The sequence below is a fragment of the Pongo pygmaeus genome, chromosome 7, assembly GCF_028885625.2.
Source record: "Pongo pygmaeus isolate AG05252 chromosome 7, NHGRI_mPonPyg2-v2.0_pri, whole genome shotgun sequence".
NCBI lineage: Eukaryota > Metazoa > Chordata > Mammalia > Primates > Hominidae > Pongo > Pongo pygmaeus.
This window is the reverse complement of record NC_072380.2, coordinates 106794728-106812622: the sequence shown is the minus strand read 5'-3', so window position 1 is coordinate 106812622 and position 17895 is coordinate 106794728. Positions and strand designations below refer to the sequence as shown.

The window sequence follows — 17895 nt, the reverse complement described above, 5'->3', positions numbered from 1 at the left end:
AGTCATGACACTGCACTCTTCAGCCTGGGTACCAGACCGAGACCCCATCTCTTAAAAAAAAGAGGTGGGGGCTTGTTAAAAAAACCCAACATAGTGACATTACCATTATCTCACCTAAAAATATTTAAGTATTGATTTTAGTATTGAGAAATTTAACAAGAAAAAGAGCATTTTACTAGGAGAATGGCATGTTATGATTTGTTTAAAAACTTCTGATATGTTTAAAATACACTATAATTATAAACATAATTTTTCATTCTGTCATATCGTTCAGTTTTAGTAGCATAATTTAAAATAGTTCTAAAAACAAGCAATAAAAATTAGATTTTAATTAATTAGTTAATTTTTTTTTTGAGATGGAGTCTTGCTCTGTTGCCCAGGCTGGAATGCAGTGGTATAATCTTGGCTCACTGCAACGTCTGCCTCCTGAGTTCTAGCTATTCTCCTGCCTCAATCTCCCGAGTAGCTGGGATAACAGGCACTTGCTACCATGCCAGGCTAATTTTTATATTTTTTAGTAGAGACAGTGTTTCACCATGTTGGCCAGGCTGGTCTCAAACTCCTGACCCCAAGTGATTCACCCGCCTCGGCCTCCCAAAGTGTTGGGATTACAGGCATGAGACACCATGCCCGGCAGATATTAATTTATTTTTAAATATCTAGTTCTAATTTATATATATAACTGGTAGCGCATGTTTTAAATTAGAATCTTTTATGTAAAAATACAGAAAATACAGAAAATTAGGTTTGATTTCTGATTTAAATATATATTTGTTTCTTTTAGGGTGCTGCAAATAATAACACCTTTCTCCCATCACAAAATGATCCTAGAATATGCAGTTTAAATCTGCCTAGTGAAGAAAGTACTAGAGAAATTAATTACAGAGATAATTGCAGTGGAAAATATTGTTTTGAAGCACCTACACTGGCAACATTAGATCCACCTCGTACAGGTAAGACTGCTTTTTATTGATAAGGTTTATGCTTGACCAATAGTATTATAGTATTCTTTAAATGATGATTGAAGAATGAATATGTTATATTAGAAAATTGTTGATGTAATACCACTACATTGTTGGTAGTTCAGGTTTTTTGTTGTCATAATTTATCTTTAGTGATTGGATTAATAACTGTGTGATTAAAGTGTGCTTTATAGTAGATGTATGCTTAAGACTGTTTATTATAAACTTGGTCAAATGTGATCTTTTCCTCAAGAACCAAGATTGTGTTTAAAGATAGGATTTATACATTTTTTTCTAAAAGCATGTTAATAGGACTAAAATTGGAGAGTTGAACTTGAAATTAGTTACTTGTTAATTTATTAGATTCTGGAGTACTTCAAAGCAGAGTTGAATTATTAAGATACATACTTGCATGAAAACCAAGCATTTAACAAGTGCTCCATCCCTCTATTGTTGAACTGAGTTAAAATAATGATTATGGTTCTTTTTGTATATGTAAGAGATCACTATTTGTTAGGTAACTAAAAAAAAAAATTAAGGTGGTTCATAGATGTTTATTTGGCCTTGTGAAAGCCATCGTTAGACTGTATTTTTTCAAATTACATTTTATTCATGTTTTGGTTGAATGAACAGATTCAGCCAGCCGGCCCCATCTGTTGGGCTACAGAATAGTAACTGCCATCCTTGTGATACCAGTGCAAATCAACAAAGTGCCCTAAGCACTCAACCATTTTGAAGGAAGTTCTTTGACTTTCTGATGATTAATGAATTTTACCTGTGAATGGGTTTGTATCTTGTTGGGACAGAAAGAAATTTTGTATTTACCTAACTGGCCATTATCTTGGTGCCGTTTATGTGCTCCTCATAACTTTTCAAAAGCTGTGACTGGTGTCAGAACAAGGTCGAGAAAGACTTTTTGAACTGATTCAGTATAGGAAGATCCCTAGGAACAGCTCTGGGCATGGCAGTTTAGCTGCTGCTCTGTCTTACTGACTTGCTCTCCCTTCTTTCCTCCCTATTTTCCCCACTTCCTCCTTCCTTGCTTCCATCCTTGTTAGGTGACTATTCTGTTTTCCCAGGTTTTCTTTTCTACTTTAAGCCCGAGGTAGATAATGATCCATGTATGCCCAGTTCTTTTCTAATTTCTTCATCAGAAAATGACATTTAGACTCTGGAATATAATACCTTTTATGTTACTAATCTTGGGCTTTATTTGTGTTCTGCTATAGTTTCTCATTCTCTTCCCTGCTAAATTTGAGAAGGGAGTTAAGAGTTAAGATAAAATAAAGAGGGAGTTAATTTACTCAACTCCTAATCCCTTAATCCTTTCTCTGATTAGTACATTCAGTGGACTGGAGAACCTGTGCCAACCTCCTGATACCCTCCTGTTTCTTGTTCAGAAAGAGGTTAAATTGGGGAAAAGAGCTTTGTGAGAAATGTTTTGTTCTCTCTGGTGGATTGTTGGAGAGAGATGTAGTATGTAGAAAAGCATAGAGATGAGAGACCTGTTTAGTATCCACTCACCCTTTCACATCTTTTTCATTCTAGATCTAATCCATCTTGAAATGAGCTACAAATCTGTATGTCCCAGTTAAATAAAATATGTCATTTTCCCCATCACCTTTTTATTTTGAAATATGCCTACATACTCTCAAGTTGAAAGAATGATTCAATTAACATCCTAAACTCACCAGTTACTAACACTTTGCCTCATTGGTGTGCTTTCTCTCTTTTTCTCTATGTAGATGCACTCCCCTCAACCTTTTGAAAATAAGTTGCATATATCATGCCACTTTACCTCTAGCCACTTAAGCATGTATTTCTTGAAATAAATGTTTTCTCCTGCATAACCACACGTTGTTATTATACCAAACAGGATTAATAGTAATTCATAATATTTAGTTCATTGTTAATGTCATTTTTGCTTAAGCTAGTTTCAGTTTGGTTTCTCTTTCAACTGTGAAAGAGCCCTGATAAGTACATTTTCACTTTCTTGAATTCACGGGACACTTTGAGTCTCTTCATAACACTATGTGTTTACAGATAATATTCTTCGTGTGAGAATGAAGATGTAGGTCTACCAATAATGACTTCCCCCAAAGCTTAGGGAATGTGATTTCTTTGGGGGTTGTGGTAGAACGGCCATAGGGCCCACTTTTATCTTTTTTGATCCGAGCTCCACAGGTGTTTCTTTCCATGAACAATCTAGTTCAGTACTTTTGAGCCTGGGCTTTCAAAAACCAAATTCTGGGAGAGGGGAAATGTAGTGACTTGATTTGTGTCTCCTAAAGATATATGTTAAAGTCCTAAGCCTTGGTACCCTATGAATGTGACCTTATTTGGAAATAGGGTCTTTGCAGATGTAATCAAGATAAAGTCATACTGGATTAAGATAGACCCTAAATTTAATGACTGGTGTCCTTATGAAGAAAGAGATGGAAACACAGAGGGAAAAAGACCATGTGATGGTGGAAGCAGAGATTGGAATAACCACCCATGATCGCTGGCAACCACCAGGGGCTAGAAAGAAGCAAAGAAAGATTCTCCCTTAGAACCTTCAGAGAGAGCATGGCCCTGCTGCCACCTTGATTTTGGACTTCTGATTTCCAGACTGTGAGAGAATAAATTCTGTTGTTTAAAGCCACCCAGTTTGTTACAGGAGTCTCAGAAATGAATGCAGGAAGCCCCAGATCTCTTGGATATTCAGAGCTATATAGTTTCTTTAGAAAAAGAGAAAGTTTTTTTATTCTTTCTGATTCTTTCTCATTCTGAAGAACTGTGAGAGGAGACTGTGCCATCTTCTGTTATCTGTTTACCTGAATCTCCTTCACAACACTGTGACATGCAAAGGCAGGAACGTTCTTTTGTTAAGGTTTTAAATCAAACCATATAGATTTAAAAATGTTTTGTGACTGAATGAAGAGATCCTGAGAAACTTACAGTTTTCTCTAGTTGAGTCTCTTGGCTGTCTTTGGCTTCAGAGTGCTTCAGGGAAGTCAAGTAGCCACAAAGAGGCTATTGGAACATTATAGTTTGCAGGCTCTGGTAATATTTGAGAGAATAATTTCACAAGTGTTTCGGAACAAAAGTCATGCTGTAATGGATATGTGATGAATGGAAATAGGCCAGTGGAGGAAGTGAATGCGAGTAAAGTATGTAAATAAAGTTTGTAAGTAAATAAATAAATTCGGTAGTGAAGGAAGTAGTATCTCGAGGAATGGTAGGGGGCTAGAGAGTTTTGTTGTGTTTTTGTTTTAAGGTAGTATGTTGTAGGCTGAGAGGAAAAAGGTAGTGAAGAGTGGAAGATTAAAGGTGTAACAGGGGAGTGATAAAAATCTTTCCCCAGTGGAGAAGTTAGCTAAATGTTTCTTAAGTGGGTTTTAGGTCCTTGGAGATGGTTGGACATATTCTCAAGGGTTTATAAATTCTCAGATAAGTTAGACTTTTGTGTTTTCTTTTAAATGATATGAATAAAAGTGTATACGCTCGTGCTAGATCTTTTGGATAGCTGCCTTATAATTGAGTGCCATTACAAGATTTTATGCCTGCAGATGAGAACAAGTAGACAAATGCATAAGTGGTATACTCTTGCCAAATGAAGGTTTCCCATATTCGAATAGGGATGGTGAATGAATTAAGCCATCTCATCCCCTATTGGATAAAAGGCTTGTTAAATACAAAAGATGTGTGTCAAATCTGTTGGTATCATATTTATATTGTAATTAGCAGTTTAATCTTAGCAAAATATTACTATCATGAAACGAATATATTTTAAAATATTTTATTGGTTTTATTTGTATTCATAAATGTTTGTTTTTATCGTGATAAAATATACATAACATGCAATTCACCATTTTAATCATTTTAAAGTATACAATTAAGTGGCATTTAGCATATTTACAATGTTGTACAACTGTCACTTCTATCTAGTTCCAGAACATTTTTCTCTAAAAAGAAACCCCAGATCAATTAAACAGTCACTCTTTTTCTGTCCTCTCTTTCCAGCCCCTGGCAACCACTAATTTGCTTTCTGTCTCTATGGATTTACCTATTCTGGATATGCGATGTAAAGAGAATCATACAATATGTAATCCCTTGTGACCTTTTTTTTTTTTTTTTTAAAGGTAATGCATGCACATGGTAAAAAACTCAGAAGGCGTTAAGACTATAGTAAAAAGTTGGCCTGGCGTGGTGGCTCACGTCTGTAATCCCAGCACTTTGGGAGGCCGAGGTTGGTGGATGACCTGAGGTCAGGAGTTCGAGACCAGCCTGGCCAACATGGTGAAGCCCTGTCTCTACTAAAAATACAAAATTAGCTGAGTGTGGTGGTGCACACCTGTAATCCCAGCTACTTGGGAGGCCGAGGCCAGAGAATTGCTTGAACCTGGGAGGCGGAGGTTGCAGTGAGCCGAGATTGCGCCGTTGCACTCCAGCCTGGGCAAAAAAGAGCAAAACTCCATCTCAAACAAACAAACAAAAAGAGAATATAGTAAAAAGTCTCCCTTCCCTGTTACCTAGCTATCTACTTCCCTTCCTCAGAGGTAACCAGTTACTAGTTTTTTGTATGTCTTTTTTGAAGTATTCTAGAAACATATTTGTATACATATGTATTTTTTCTCCATCTAAATAATTGTTCACTAGCTTCCTTGTTCTATCCATTGCATTTTTACTGCAACAGTATATCACTGAAATCTTTTTGTCAATGCATTTAGAACCACCTTATTTATTTATTTATTTTTTTGAGACGGAGTCTTGCTCTGTCACCCAGGCCGGAGTGCAGTGGCGTGATCTCAGCTCACTGCAACCTCTGCCTCCAGGTTCAAGTGATTCTTCTGCCTCAGCCTCCTGAGTAGCTGGGATTACAGGCACCTGCCATCACACCCGGCTAATTTTTTTGTATTTTTAGTAGAGACAGGGGTTCACCATGTTGGCCAGGCTGGTTTTGAACTCCTGACCTCAAGTGATCCGCCCACCTCAGCCTCCCAAAATGCTAGGATTACAGATGTGAGTCACTGTGCCCGGCCAGAATTATCTTATTTTTAAAACTAATTCCATTGTGTGGATGTGCCAAATGTACTTAACCAATGTCTTAATAATGGATATTTAGTTTGTTTGGGATCTTTTGTTATTACAAATAAAGCTACAATAAATATCTATATAATATATACATATAGGAGACTATATTCATAAATACCTTGGAATAGGATACTCATCACAAGGTATGTGCCTTTAGCATTTTGATGGATAATGATAAATTGCCTTTTACAGAGGTTAGTACAGGTTTATACGCTCATCAGCAATGCATGAGGAATGCATTTATCATGTATTGTGATGCTCAATCTATATGTAAGTATATATTTATATTTTTGATATTTGACAATCTAAGTTAAACAATGTTATTTTGTTGTGCTTTCAATTTAAACTTTTTGATGTTAAAGATTATTTAAAAATTACAGAAAAAATTAAGGATAGTAGGCTGGGTGTGGTGGCTCGTGCCTGTAATCCCAGCACTTTGGGAGGCCGAGGTGGGTGGATCACGAGGTCAGGAGATCGAGACCATCCTGGCTAACACGGTGAAACCCCGTATCTACTAAAAATGCAAAAAATTAGCTGGGCGTGGTGGTGGGTGCCTGTATTCCCAGCTACTCTGGAGGCTGAGGCAGGAGAATGGTGTGCACCCAGGAGTGGAGCTTTCAGTGAGCCGAGATCGCACCATTGCACTCCAGCCTGGGTGTCAGAGTGAGACTCTATCTCAAAAAAAGAAAAAAGAAAAAATTAAGGATAATATAAAAAACTTCCACAAATTTAACATTTTTGTGTGTATTGTATGTACATGTGTAATGTTTCAGAACTAGTTGAGAATAAGATACTGACATGATGCTCCATCACCTGAAATTCTTCAGTATGTATTTCCTAAACAAGGACAGGCTGCTATATGATAAAGTACAGAAGTACAATAGTCAAAATCAGGATATTAACACTGATACAATGCTGTGGTCTGAATGTTTCTGTTTCTCCAAAATTCATATGTAGAAACCTAAGCACTAATGTGATGGTATTAATATTAGGAGGTGAGGGCTTTGGGAGGTGACTGGGCCAGGAGGGTGAAGCCCTCATGAATGAGATTAATTCCTCTGTGAAACAGGCCCCAGAGAGTTGCCATTCCTCTTTCACCATGTGAGGACACAGGAGACAGTGCTGTCTATGAACCAGAAAGGAGGCCCTTACCAAACACTGAATCTGCCAGTGTCTTAATCTTGGACTTCCCAGCCATTAGATGTGTGGGAAATACATTTCTATTGTTTATAAGCTACCCAGTTTATGGTATTTTGTTATAGCGGCCTGAATGGACTAAGACAACGTCCTTTATGGCAGAAACAAATTTAAAAATGAATAAACTTTTTTTTTTCCTGCTAGACCAGGATATGTGTTGTATTTAGTCATCATGTCTTTTAGTTGCCTTCAATCTGGAACATTTTCTTAGTCTTTGCTTCTATTTTGTGGCTTTTTAACTTAAGGAGTACAGGCCAATCATTTGTTGAATGCTTATCAGTTTGGGTTTGATATTTCCTTATAATTAGATTTAGTTTACACATTTTTGGCAGAAATATCACAGAAATAGTTCTTAGTATATCAATCAGAAGGCACATGATGTCAATTTATCCCATTACCGGTGATAATAAGTTTGATTATTTGGATAAATTGGTGTCAGCAGGGTTTCTTCACCATAAAATTATTTTTAACTTTGAAATTAGTAAGTATCTATGGAGAGTTGCTTTGAAATTTGTTACTATAATTGTTGCCAAATGTTAGTTTTCTCATTCCATCTATATTTATTAGTTGGCATTCTGTTGCAAGGAAGAGCTTTCCCTTCTCCCTCATTTATTTGTTAATTAATTTTTATGGATTCATAAATGTCTGTTTTATTCAGTGGGTTATAATCTGTTATCATTTATTATGATGCTCAGATTGTCTCAGATTTGGCCAGTGGGAATCCTTTTACCAGGGTTCCTGTGTCCTTTTGACAATCCCCATCAATTTTTGAGTGTTTTTGTGCTTCTGGCACAATAAGATCTTTCCTGCCCCAGCTCTAGAAATCATTCAAGAGCCCTAGTTCTTTTTTGATGGAGAAGTGTATTTAAAAACCAAGAACTGACCACTAGGTGTACTCATTGATACTGCAGTGTTATTGCTTTTAGCTCTTCTAGCAGTCAAAACTCGGAAATCCATATATGATTACATCTATATTTATCTATAAATATTAAAAACCACCAGCTTGTATCAATACCTCCAATTCTAATATAGTACCCCAGGGTTCATTTTAGTTTGCAGCCCTTTCTTTCATAGTGAAAAATTTGGTTATTGTTGTCTTAAATATATTTACCTATTAATTTCATTTCTGTTTAACCAGTCTATAAGGGACTAAATTTAATAGTAAATTTTTTTTTTTTTCTTTTTGAAACAGTCTCATTCTGGATTTAAGCAATTCTCGTTCCTCAGCCTCCCACGTAGCTGGGACTACAAGCGTCCACCACCACACTCAGCTAATTTTTGTATTTTTAGTAGAGATGGGGTTTCGCCATGTTGGCCAGGTTCGTCTCGAACTCCTGGCTTCAAGTGATTTGCCCACCTTGGCCTCCCAAATTGTGGGATTATGGGCATGAGCCTGGCTGAGATTTTATATCCTTATTAAAAGTGCTTATTTGAATAGAGGTTAGTTATACTTTTTCTCACAGAAACTATGACATGATAAAACTTCTTTTGTTTATGTATGACTCTTTTAGCCCCATCATAAAAAGGGTTTTTGCATAATATTTGTGGATTGCTTAACTTTTCCTAGGGGCCTAAAATTCTTTGATATTCAAGTCAGTCTCTTTCCAAGTACCTATCATGTCAACCTTTTGCAAAATTTGCTGTTTCATTTTGTAGTTGATTGTCATGCAGTCTCAAAGAGACTTTGATATTGTGGTTGAGGTTTAAGGGACATTTGAATGGAAACTGATTTTTAAAAATTTGTGACCAGTTGATTGGTGAATCTGTTTTCTTTTCTAGTGGCTCTTACTTCCTTATACAACAACCTAGACATAACTGCAAGGAATCAGATACTCAATATTCAGAGCCACTCTATCTTTTTCGCCATAGAAAATTCTCCACAGACAGTTGAGTTTTGAGGAGATCATCCTTTGTCCTTTAGGGCTCTTTTATGAAGATTTGGGTCAGGGAATAAATAGGTTTTATGATTTTTGGGCGTATGAGCATTGTTTCTGATCCACACAGTCAGTAGTCCAGTCTGCTGAAGAAGGGGAAACATGGTAGGTGTATCTTTTCTCCTTTCAAAAATACACTATTGAAGATAATTCTCACCTAACTAATTTGCCTTCTAGTTCTTATCCTAGTTGTCAGGATAAAGAAGGGCTTTTGAAGAAACCTGTACACTGGGACTGTTCTTTTGAATTCCTGCCTTGGATGGAAGTGAATAAGAATCAGGCTACTAAAAAGAGGTCCTGGTCATTTGAATATTGACTGTCTCATATGCATCCTTCCAAATCATCCTGAAGGATGTTTGAAACTACTGAGGCGTTATACAGGGCTATTTCTAGGAGGTTGGATTATCAAATTCTCTCCAGAGTATAGAGCATTTCCTTTTTTTTTTTGGAGACAGAGTCTCACTCTGTCACCCAGGCTGGAGTGCAGTGATGCCATCTTGGCTCACTGCAACATCTACCTCCTGGGTTCAAGTGATTCTCCTGCCTCAGGCTCCTGAGTAGCTGGGATTACAGGTGCCCATCACCACACCTGACTAATTTTTGTATTTTTTTAGTAGAAACAGGGTTTCACCATGTTGGCCAGCTGGTCTTGAACTCCCGACCTCATGTGGTCCGCCCGTCTCTGCCTCCCAAAGTGCTGGGATTACAGGCGTGAGCCACTGCACCTGGCCGCCAGAGTATAGAGCATTATTTTTTAGACGGGTCACTCAAGGGAAGAGGCAACAACCTGACGATATGGATATTGGGCAGTAGTTAATTAACATGGGTTCTAGAGGGTTGTCTGTGTGTGTGTGTGGGGAGGGTGGCGGGGGGAAGGGTGTGGTATAAGACCTAATATTAAAGCTCAATTTAAAACATTTTAAAAATAAATTTTATTGTGCATACCTGAGGTTTACAACATGATGTTATGGGAGATATATATGTGTGTGTGTGTGTGCGTCCATGTGTGTATGTGTATGCATGTGCACACATGTACATATATAGAGACAGTAAAATGGTAATATAGTGAAGCAAATTAATGTATTATTCATCACATATACTGTTTTTTGTGTGTGACCAGAGCACCTAAAATCTACTTGTTTAACAAAATACCTAATACAAGTTTATTAACTATAGCCTTCATGTTGTACATTAGATCCCTAGACTTGTTCATCGTACATATCCACTACTTGTATCCTCTGACGCATATCTCCCGATTTCCTCTCCGTCTTCCCCCACCACCCTGCCTCTCTGTTCTGGTAACCACTGTTTTATTTTTAATCTCTGTATGTTTGGCCTTTTTTTTTTTTTAAGTAACATTCCACATATAACGTGAGATGCAGTATTTTTCTGTGTCTGGCTTAATTCATGTAGCGTAAGGTCATCCACATCCTTCCATGTTGTGGCAAATGACAGAGTCTCCTTTTTTAAGGCTGAACGATATTCTGTTTTGTGTATGTGTGTGCTCCCATGATGCAGCGAACATGGGAGTGCAGATTTTTGAGATGGTGATTTCATCTCCTTCGGGTGTGTGCCCAGAAGAGGGATTGCTGGGTCATATGGTAGTTCTATTTTTAATTTCCTTAAGAACTTCCATAATGGCTGCACCAATCTTCATTCCCACTAATAGTGTACAGGGTTCCCTGTTCTCCACACCCTTGCCAACGTTTGTTATCTCCTGTTTCTTTTTGGTGGGGGAGTGGAGCGGAGGAGACAGGATCTTGCTTGGTCACCCAGGGTGGAGTGCAGTGGTACAATCATAGCTCAATGGAAAGACAAAAAAATAACCAAAACTATAGAATAGTTGAAATAATAATGACATTCAGCCTCTACTTTTTGTCTTTCATTTGAATCCTCATTTAGAAACAAAATGTCAGAGAAGTGGTAATTTGAGCAAGGTAACAGGCAAAGAAGAAAACACAAGGGAAAGAAAGAAAAAATAACCAAAAAATATATTTTTATATCAGCTAATATGCTTTTGGTTCAAGTATCCATAAAAATACTAGCTTATATAACTGAAGGTTTTTATTGGCATATATAACTGGAAATTCCAGGCTTCAGGGCTGACTGGTCTAGCAGTTTAAAGGATATTGTCATGAGCCCAGTTTCTTTCTGTTTATTCCATCTGTCATCTGTAGGATTGGTTGCATTCTTAGACTGGCTCCACTCATGTTAAATGATGGATTCCAGCAACTACTGCGGCCATACGCTTTTTCTCATCTATCTCATGACAGGCAGATGGTCCCTATTCAGAATCACTAAATAAGATTTCCTAACTTCGTGCTGTTACTGACCACTTTCCTGTGACCAGGGGTTTTTCTAATCCCAGTCTTAGTTTGCCATCGTGAAGAGGAATCCCTACCAGTTTCTGAGAATCCTCAGTGTACGAAGCAGGCACATACTTTTCATCTCCTTCCTTAGAAGTGAGAGTTATTTCACCCAAATTTTCTGGCTGCAACACAATGAGTGAGTGGTGTAGTGAATATTGTGAGATGCCACCTGCAGACATAATGTTAACTATACTGATAAAATGATTAAGTGAAAGAATGGCTAAAATAAATAAGAATAGCTTAGCAATGTTTTCAGTATACAAAATTCATCTAAAGAGCAGGCCAGCTTCTGAGGCAGAGAGGCTCCTTTAGCTCAACATATTTTTACACCAAGGACAAGACTTGGCCAAACAGAGCTCCTTAATAGACAGCTGGAAGCTATTTTGTGAAGATATATGTAAATTTAGATTATATAGACTAGGTCTGTGATTCATGTAGCATGGGTGGAGTAAATTTTATAATTTGACTCCTTCGGTTTTGTGAGGGTTTTCAAGGTCCTTAAATCCTAGGTTTTGATTGTCTTCACTGCTTAACATCACAGAATATCACCACCAAAGCACAGTGATGAAGTGTGAGATATTTAAATGCTGTAACTGAGAATAACTCTTAGGGATTGGATTTACCCTAGTTTTTGCCCTATTTTTATGTGGCAGATTTTTTTTTTTTAAGTCTTATCTTCCTCTCATGTTGCATTGTGATTATATCAAACATAATCTTATGTGCCTCTTCGGAGTCCCTTGGCACAGTCTGCCTTGTAGAATTTTCTGCTGCCACTGGAGGGTAACCGGTTGCTTCATCTGAGGAATGAGGGCCCTATGCCTTGGTGGCCACCATCTAGCTAAGTTTATGAACCATACTCTGGGAGGGTCTGGCTCCTCCTGCCACTTCCAATCTTGGGTATAACGCCACACAACATCCTTGTAGGTAGCACCCTAAGCATCTGTGAAGGCCAGATGACACAAAATGAAGTGCAGTGTACTTCAGGGTGGACTTTGACCAGTGGGAAATAGGAGACAGGAGGGAACCTGCCAGATAATTTCTTTTTCCACATGGACTACTCTGAGGTATGGTTTCTTTTTGTAGTCTATCAGAGACATTCCACAAAGAGTACACCAAGTGGATGCATTTGTTAAGTGACCTACTATTTTTTTAATAGCTTGTTGTAAAATGGTAGCCAGTACTTTCCCTTGCTTTATATATTTTCTTGCCTCAGTTTACCTTCTCTTCACCTTTGATGCCCTGTGTATGCACCTCTCAAATGAAACATCAGCATTTTAATCAGGCTCTGTTTGCCAGAGAACTGGGCCAAGACAAAGATTAATAAGGTGTGTAATTCTTATCTTGACTTTTTTGGACTACCTCCTAAAATATAGAAAAAATTTCTGTAATCACTGTACTTTTTGTGCCTTAAAAAGAGTTTGTGGAAAAAAATCACCCCTACCCCACAATTATTCTTTACTATTACATCTAATTATCTAAGTTTTATTTTAGAAATTCAACTTTGTTCAAACTTTGCACATTTTTAATGGCTGAAGAGTTTAAAATATACTACTTACTATGTTTTCTTTTTAATGATAATTTTTGAACATTTTATTATGATACTTTAAAAATCTTACATAAATGTTGGAAGAATTTTGTATTGAACATCCATAAACCTACCATCTCAAGTCTACAATTAAAATTTTACTATATGTGTTTTATTATATATTTATCCATCAATCTATATTAATTTTAAAAAAGAGTTCTGAAGTTTCAAATATTAGTATGTTTTCCTCAAAATAATTCATGCAGTTCATTAAGATTAATGTACTTAAGCCTAAGTGTGGTGGTTCATGCCTGTGATCCCAGAGCTTTGGGAGGCTGAGGTGGGAGGATCGCTTGAGGCCAGGAGTTCAAGACCAGCCTGGGCAACACAGTGAGGCCCTGTCTCTTAAAAAAAAAAATTAATGTACCTAAATACATTCTCTTCATAAAACTATCTAAAATACTGCAGATACAACTCAGCTGTTATTGTGGGTGCTATGCTTCAAATAAATGGTGTTGTTCAGTATTTATCTACTTACAACTTTATCTTTGACACTCGTGAATAAAAAAATCAAGACACATTAAAGTGGTAAAAACAAATTTTATTCAGTAACTACTGGCAATAGGGGAAAGAGCTGAGCTCCATGATTTGTGCAGTCGTGACTGGGCCTTTTAAAGGGAGAACGAGGGAGTACGGAAGGGGGGGCAACTGAGGGCTCAAGTAGAGTCAGGAAAGTGAAAATTACCAAGGGCTGGTGCTGTGGTTTGAATGTTTGTGTTTCCCCCACATTTATACATTGAAATCCTAACCCCCAAGGTGGTGATATTAGGAGGTAGGGCCTTTTGGGAGGTAATTAGGTCATGAGAGTGGAGCCCTCATGAATGCGATTAGTACCCTTTAAAATAGGCCCAAGAGATCTCATTTGTTCCTTCTACCATGTGACGACATACTGAGATGGCACCATCTAAGAACCAGGAAATGGGCCCTTACCAGACACCAAATCTGCTGGTGTTTTTATCTTGGACTTCCTAGCTTCCAGAACCACGAGAAATAAACCTGTGTTGTTTATAAGCCACCCAGTTTATGATACTTTGTTATAGCAGCTCCAGGCTAAGATTGTTGGTCATTGTAAATGTGAGTGGGTCAGGTGTGCCTGCTAGCTGACAGTTACCAAAATTAGGATTCTGTCCTTCCACAGAGACTGGGACACAGAGATCCAAACCTTCCTGATGATTACATTTCAAAGGAGTGGCTTTCTAAATCTTGAGAAAGACACTGATGAGTTGTAGGAGGATACATACACATCTCAAAGGGACAGGGGAAGAATTTACAATTGTAAACTCTTCTTAGTTAGTGCTCTAAGAAAGGAAGGTCAGGGGCCTATAGTCAGGTGTTGGCTAGAATAAACAGTAAGCTTCTTTTGATAGCCCTGAACTTCTCCGGACAGACTGGAGCTCAAAAGGAGGCTCGGTATTCCAGGGCTGAGTGGAGGTGGGCTAGGCTACTAGAAGCTATGCTGGAGTTGGTCAAGGCTCTTAGAGCAAGAATTTGGATGGAGTTGTTTGCCAAGAATTATTTACAGTTCTCATTAGTTTGCCTTGGATGTTTTTTGTTTTCATTTTAGAACACGTAGATCCACCTTATTCTTTTTAATTGCTGCAAAATATGCCATGGTATGAATACATCATGGTTGTTTTTGGTTTTTTTTTTTTTTTACTGTTAAAACCTCTGCAGGGAATATCCTTATGCATGTGGTCTTGTGAACATATGCATGTATTTCTCAGGAGTTGTCAGATCATAATGTGTTTGCATTACACTTTAATATGGTCTGCCAAGTTGCCTTCCAAAATGACTGCCATCATTAGTGTATGAGAGAATTTTTTTTCCCAACTTCTTCAACACATGTTACTAAACTTTTTAACTTTTGCCAACTGAATGAGGAAGACCTACTGTTATCTTTTGTGTCTCCCTGTTTACTTGTGAAGTTGAGTTCTTTGTATGTTGGACATTTGTGTTTTATTCATTAAGTTATCTGTATTCTACATCCATTTTTCTATTGTATTTCATAAGCATAAAATTTGATACAAATTTTATATGATACAGGAGCCTTCATAAGTAAATGAAGACTCAAAAAATTGGTAAACTTGTATATTTTTTATTTTTACAGTTTATTTTTATTTATTGATATATAATAGTTGTACATATTTTGAGGGTGCATGTGATATTTTCATATATGCATACAATGTGTAATGATCAAATCAGTGTATTAACCAAAAATGTGACTCAATCAGAGTTTATTAAGCCAAAGTTTAAGGATGCACCTGGGAAAAACACAAGTCACAGGAGCATCTGTTACCTGTGCTTTCCAAAAGAGGGTTTCTGGAACTCAGTATTGAAGAATAAAGAGCAAGCAGAAGGGACAAAGGAAGGTAAGAGAGGCAGTGAGACAAATGGTTACATTTTTGTGAGGCTCTAATTAGTGCTCAGTAAATCTGTGTTTTACATAAGGTAAGGTAAACATTTGAAAAGATGGAGTAGAGGAAAGAGTCAGTTATGCACCCATCTCGGGGTAGCCGAAGGAGTGATTTTTTTTTTTTTTGATAATTTCATTTTATTCCCTTGGGTTATTACTGTTATTATTTTTCTTAAACATTTATTTCAAGTTCAGGGGTACATGTGCAGGATATGCAGGTTTGTTACATAGGTAGATGTGTGCTCTGGTGGTTTGCTGCACACGTCATCCCATCACCTAGGTATTAAGCCAACATTCATTATTTATTCTTCCTGATGCTCTCCCGACCATCCCTATAGGCCCCAGTGTGTGTTGTTCCCCACAATGTGTCCATGCGTTCTCATCATTCACCTCCCACTTATAAGTGAGAACATGCGATATTTGGTCTTCTGTTCCTGTATTAGTTGGCTGACGATAATGGCTTCCATCTCCACTCATGTCCCTGCAAAAGACTTGATCGAAGGAGTGATTTTTTGTCTTGTCCCTGTTCTGTACCTAAGAAGGTAAGCTTGTAATTGACATTTTCAGCGTGAGATTTAACAGAACTGTTTTAAGAGTTAAACTTAGGTTGCACACCCAAGGTTACAATTGGCATGTGCTGGTTTTATAGGGGATATGTATCCTGAAAGGTTTAGTGACTAGGAAGGGATTTTCTTGTGAGAAATTTGTGAGGGAGGTATATGTCCTTTTGCCATTGCGGGACCCTGACTTAACGTGTAATGCTGTGACACAGGGTTGTGAAATTATAGCTCTGCAGGGAAAGAGGAGGAAGGAAAGGCAGTGTTGCATGACTGATTTTCTAGGTTTAACTTTCCCTTTGGTATAATGAGTTTGGGGTCCTAAGATTTTATTTTCTTTTACAAGAGTGATGAGGACAGCCATCACCTCAAACATTTTTTATGTTGGGAACATCCCAATTCTTCTATTTTGAACTGTACAATAAATTGTTAACTATAGTCACTGTATTATATTATTGAACACTAGATCTTATTCTTTCTATTTAACTGTACTTTTTTTTTTTTTTTTTTTTTTTTTGAGACAGAGTCTCACTCTGTCGCCCAGGCTGGAGTGCGGTGGCGCGATCTTGGCTCACGGCAAGCTCCGCCTCCTGGGTTCACGCCATTCTCCTGCCTCGGCCTCCCGAGTAGCTGGGATTACAGGCGCCTGCCACCACGCCTGGCTAATGTTTTGTATTTTTAGTAGTAGAGGCGGGGTTTCGCCATGTTAGCCAGGATAGTCTTGATCTCCTGACCTCGTGATCTGCCTGCCTTAGCCTCCCAAAGTGCTGGGATTACAGGCATGAGCCACTGCGCCCGGCTTTTAACTGTACTTTTTGTACCCATTAACCAACCTCTCTTAATCCCCACCTCTCCTTCCCAGCCTCTGGCAACCACTAATCAAGTCTCTACTTCCATGAGATTTCACCCTTTTAGCTCCCACATGTGAGAGAGAACATACGGTATTTGTCTTTCCGTGCTTGGGTTATTTCACTTAGCATAATGACTTCCAGTTCCATCCATGTTGCTGCAAATGACAGGATTTCATTTTTTATAACCAAATAATATTCCATTGTGTATATGCAGTTCATTTTCTTTATTCATCTGTTGATGGACATTTAGGTTGATTTTTTTGCCTTTGTTTATTGACTGTTTTGTAAACATTTTGTTTCACAAAAATCTCCAACTGAAGTTAATAATATGTGATATTGTGGAATATATATTTGGCCTTCGACCCCGTTTCCCTGGTATACAACTCCTAAAATCCTTATGACCTCCAAAGTAATGTCTGTTTGTGTGCTAGTGATTGATTGATGGCTGACAGCCCCTAGGTAGTTTCAGGATGTGAGTTGGTTACGTGAAAGACCAAGGCACCATTAGAGAGTTGGAACGTTCAGCCTCACCCCTATCTCTGGGGAGAGGAGAGAGGCTGAGGGTTAAACTGATCACCAGTGGCCAATGATTTAATCAGTCATGCCTATGTAATTAAGCTTTCATAAAAAGCCCAAAGCCCTGTGTTGTAGAGCTTCGAGAGAGCTGAACAAGTGGAGGTTTCAGGGGGTTGTGCCTGGGGTGGGCATGGAAACTTTGTGTCCCTTCCACCATAACTTGCCCTATGCATCTCTTACATCTGGCTGTTCATTTGTATCCTTTGTAATATCCTTTATAATAAACTGGTAAGCGTGTTTCTGGAGTTCTGTGACCACTCTAGCAAACTAATAGAACCCAGAGGGGATTGTGGGAACCCCAACTTGAAGCTTTTGGATTAGATGTTCTGGAGGCCCAGACTTGTGACTGGTGTGTAGCAGGACGAGCCACAGACA

The 17895-nt window shown here is 38.0% G+C and overlaps 1 protein-coding gene across 5 annotated transcripts in view; it reads left to right on the top strand.

The window, feature by feature from the left end:
- RAD54B (RAD54 homolog B) overlaps positions 1-17895 on the top strand; it is a 126719-nt gene that overhangs the window by 15885 nt on the left and 92939 nt on the right. For all 5 annotated transcript variants that reach the window (XM_063668986.1, XM_054498678.2, XM_054498679.2 and 2 more), the window contains exon 3: positions 785-953. In XM_063668986.1, the coding sequence (XP_063525056.1) occupies positions 785-953 (169 nt within the window). The remainder of the gene's footprint in view (positions 1-784; positions 954-17895) is intronic.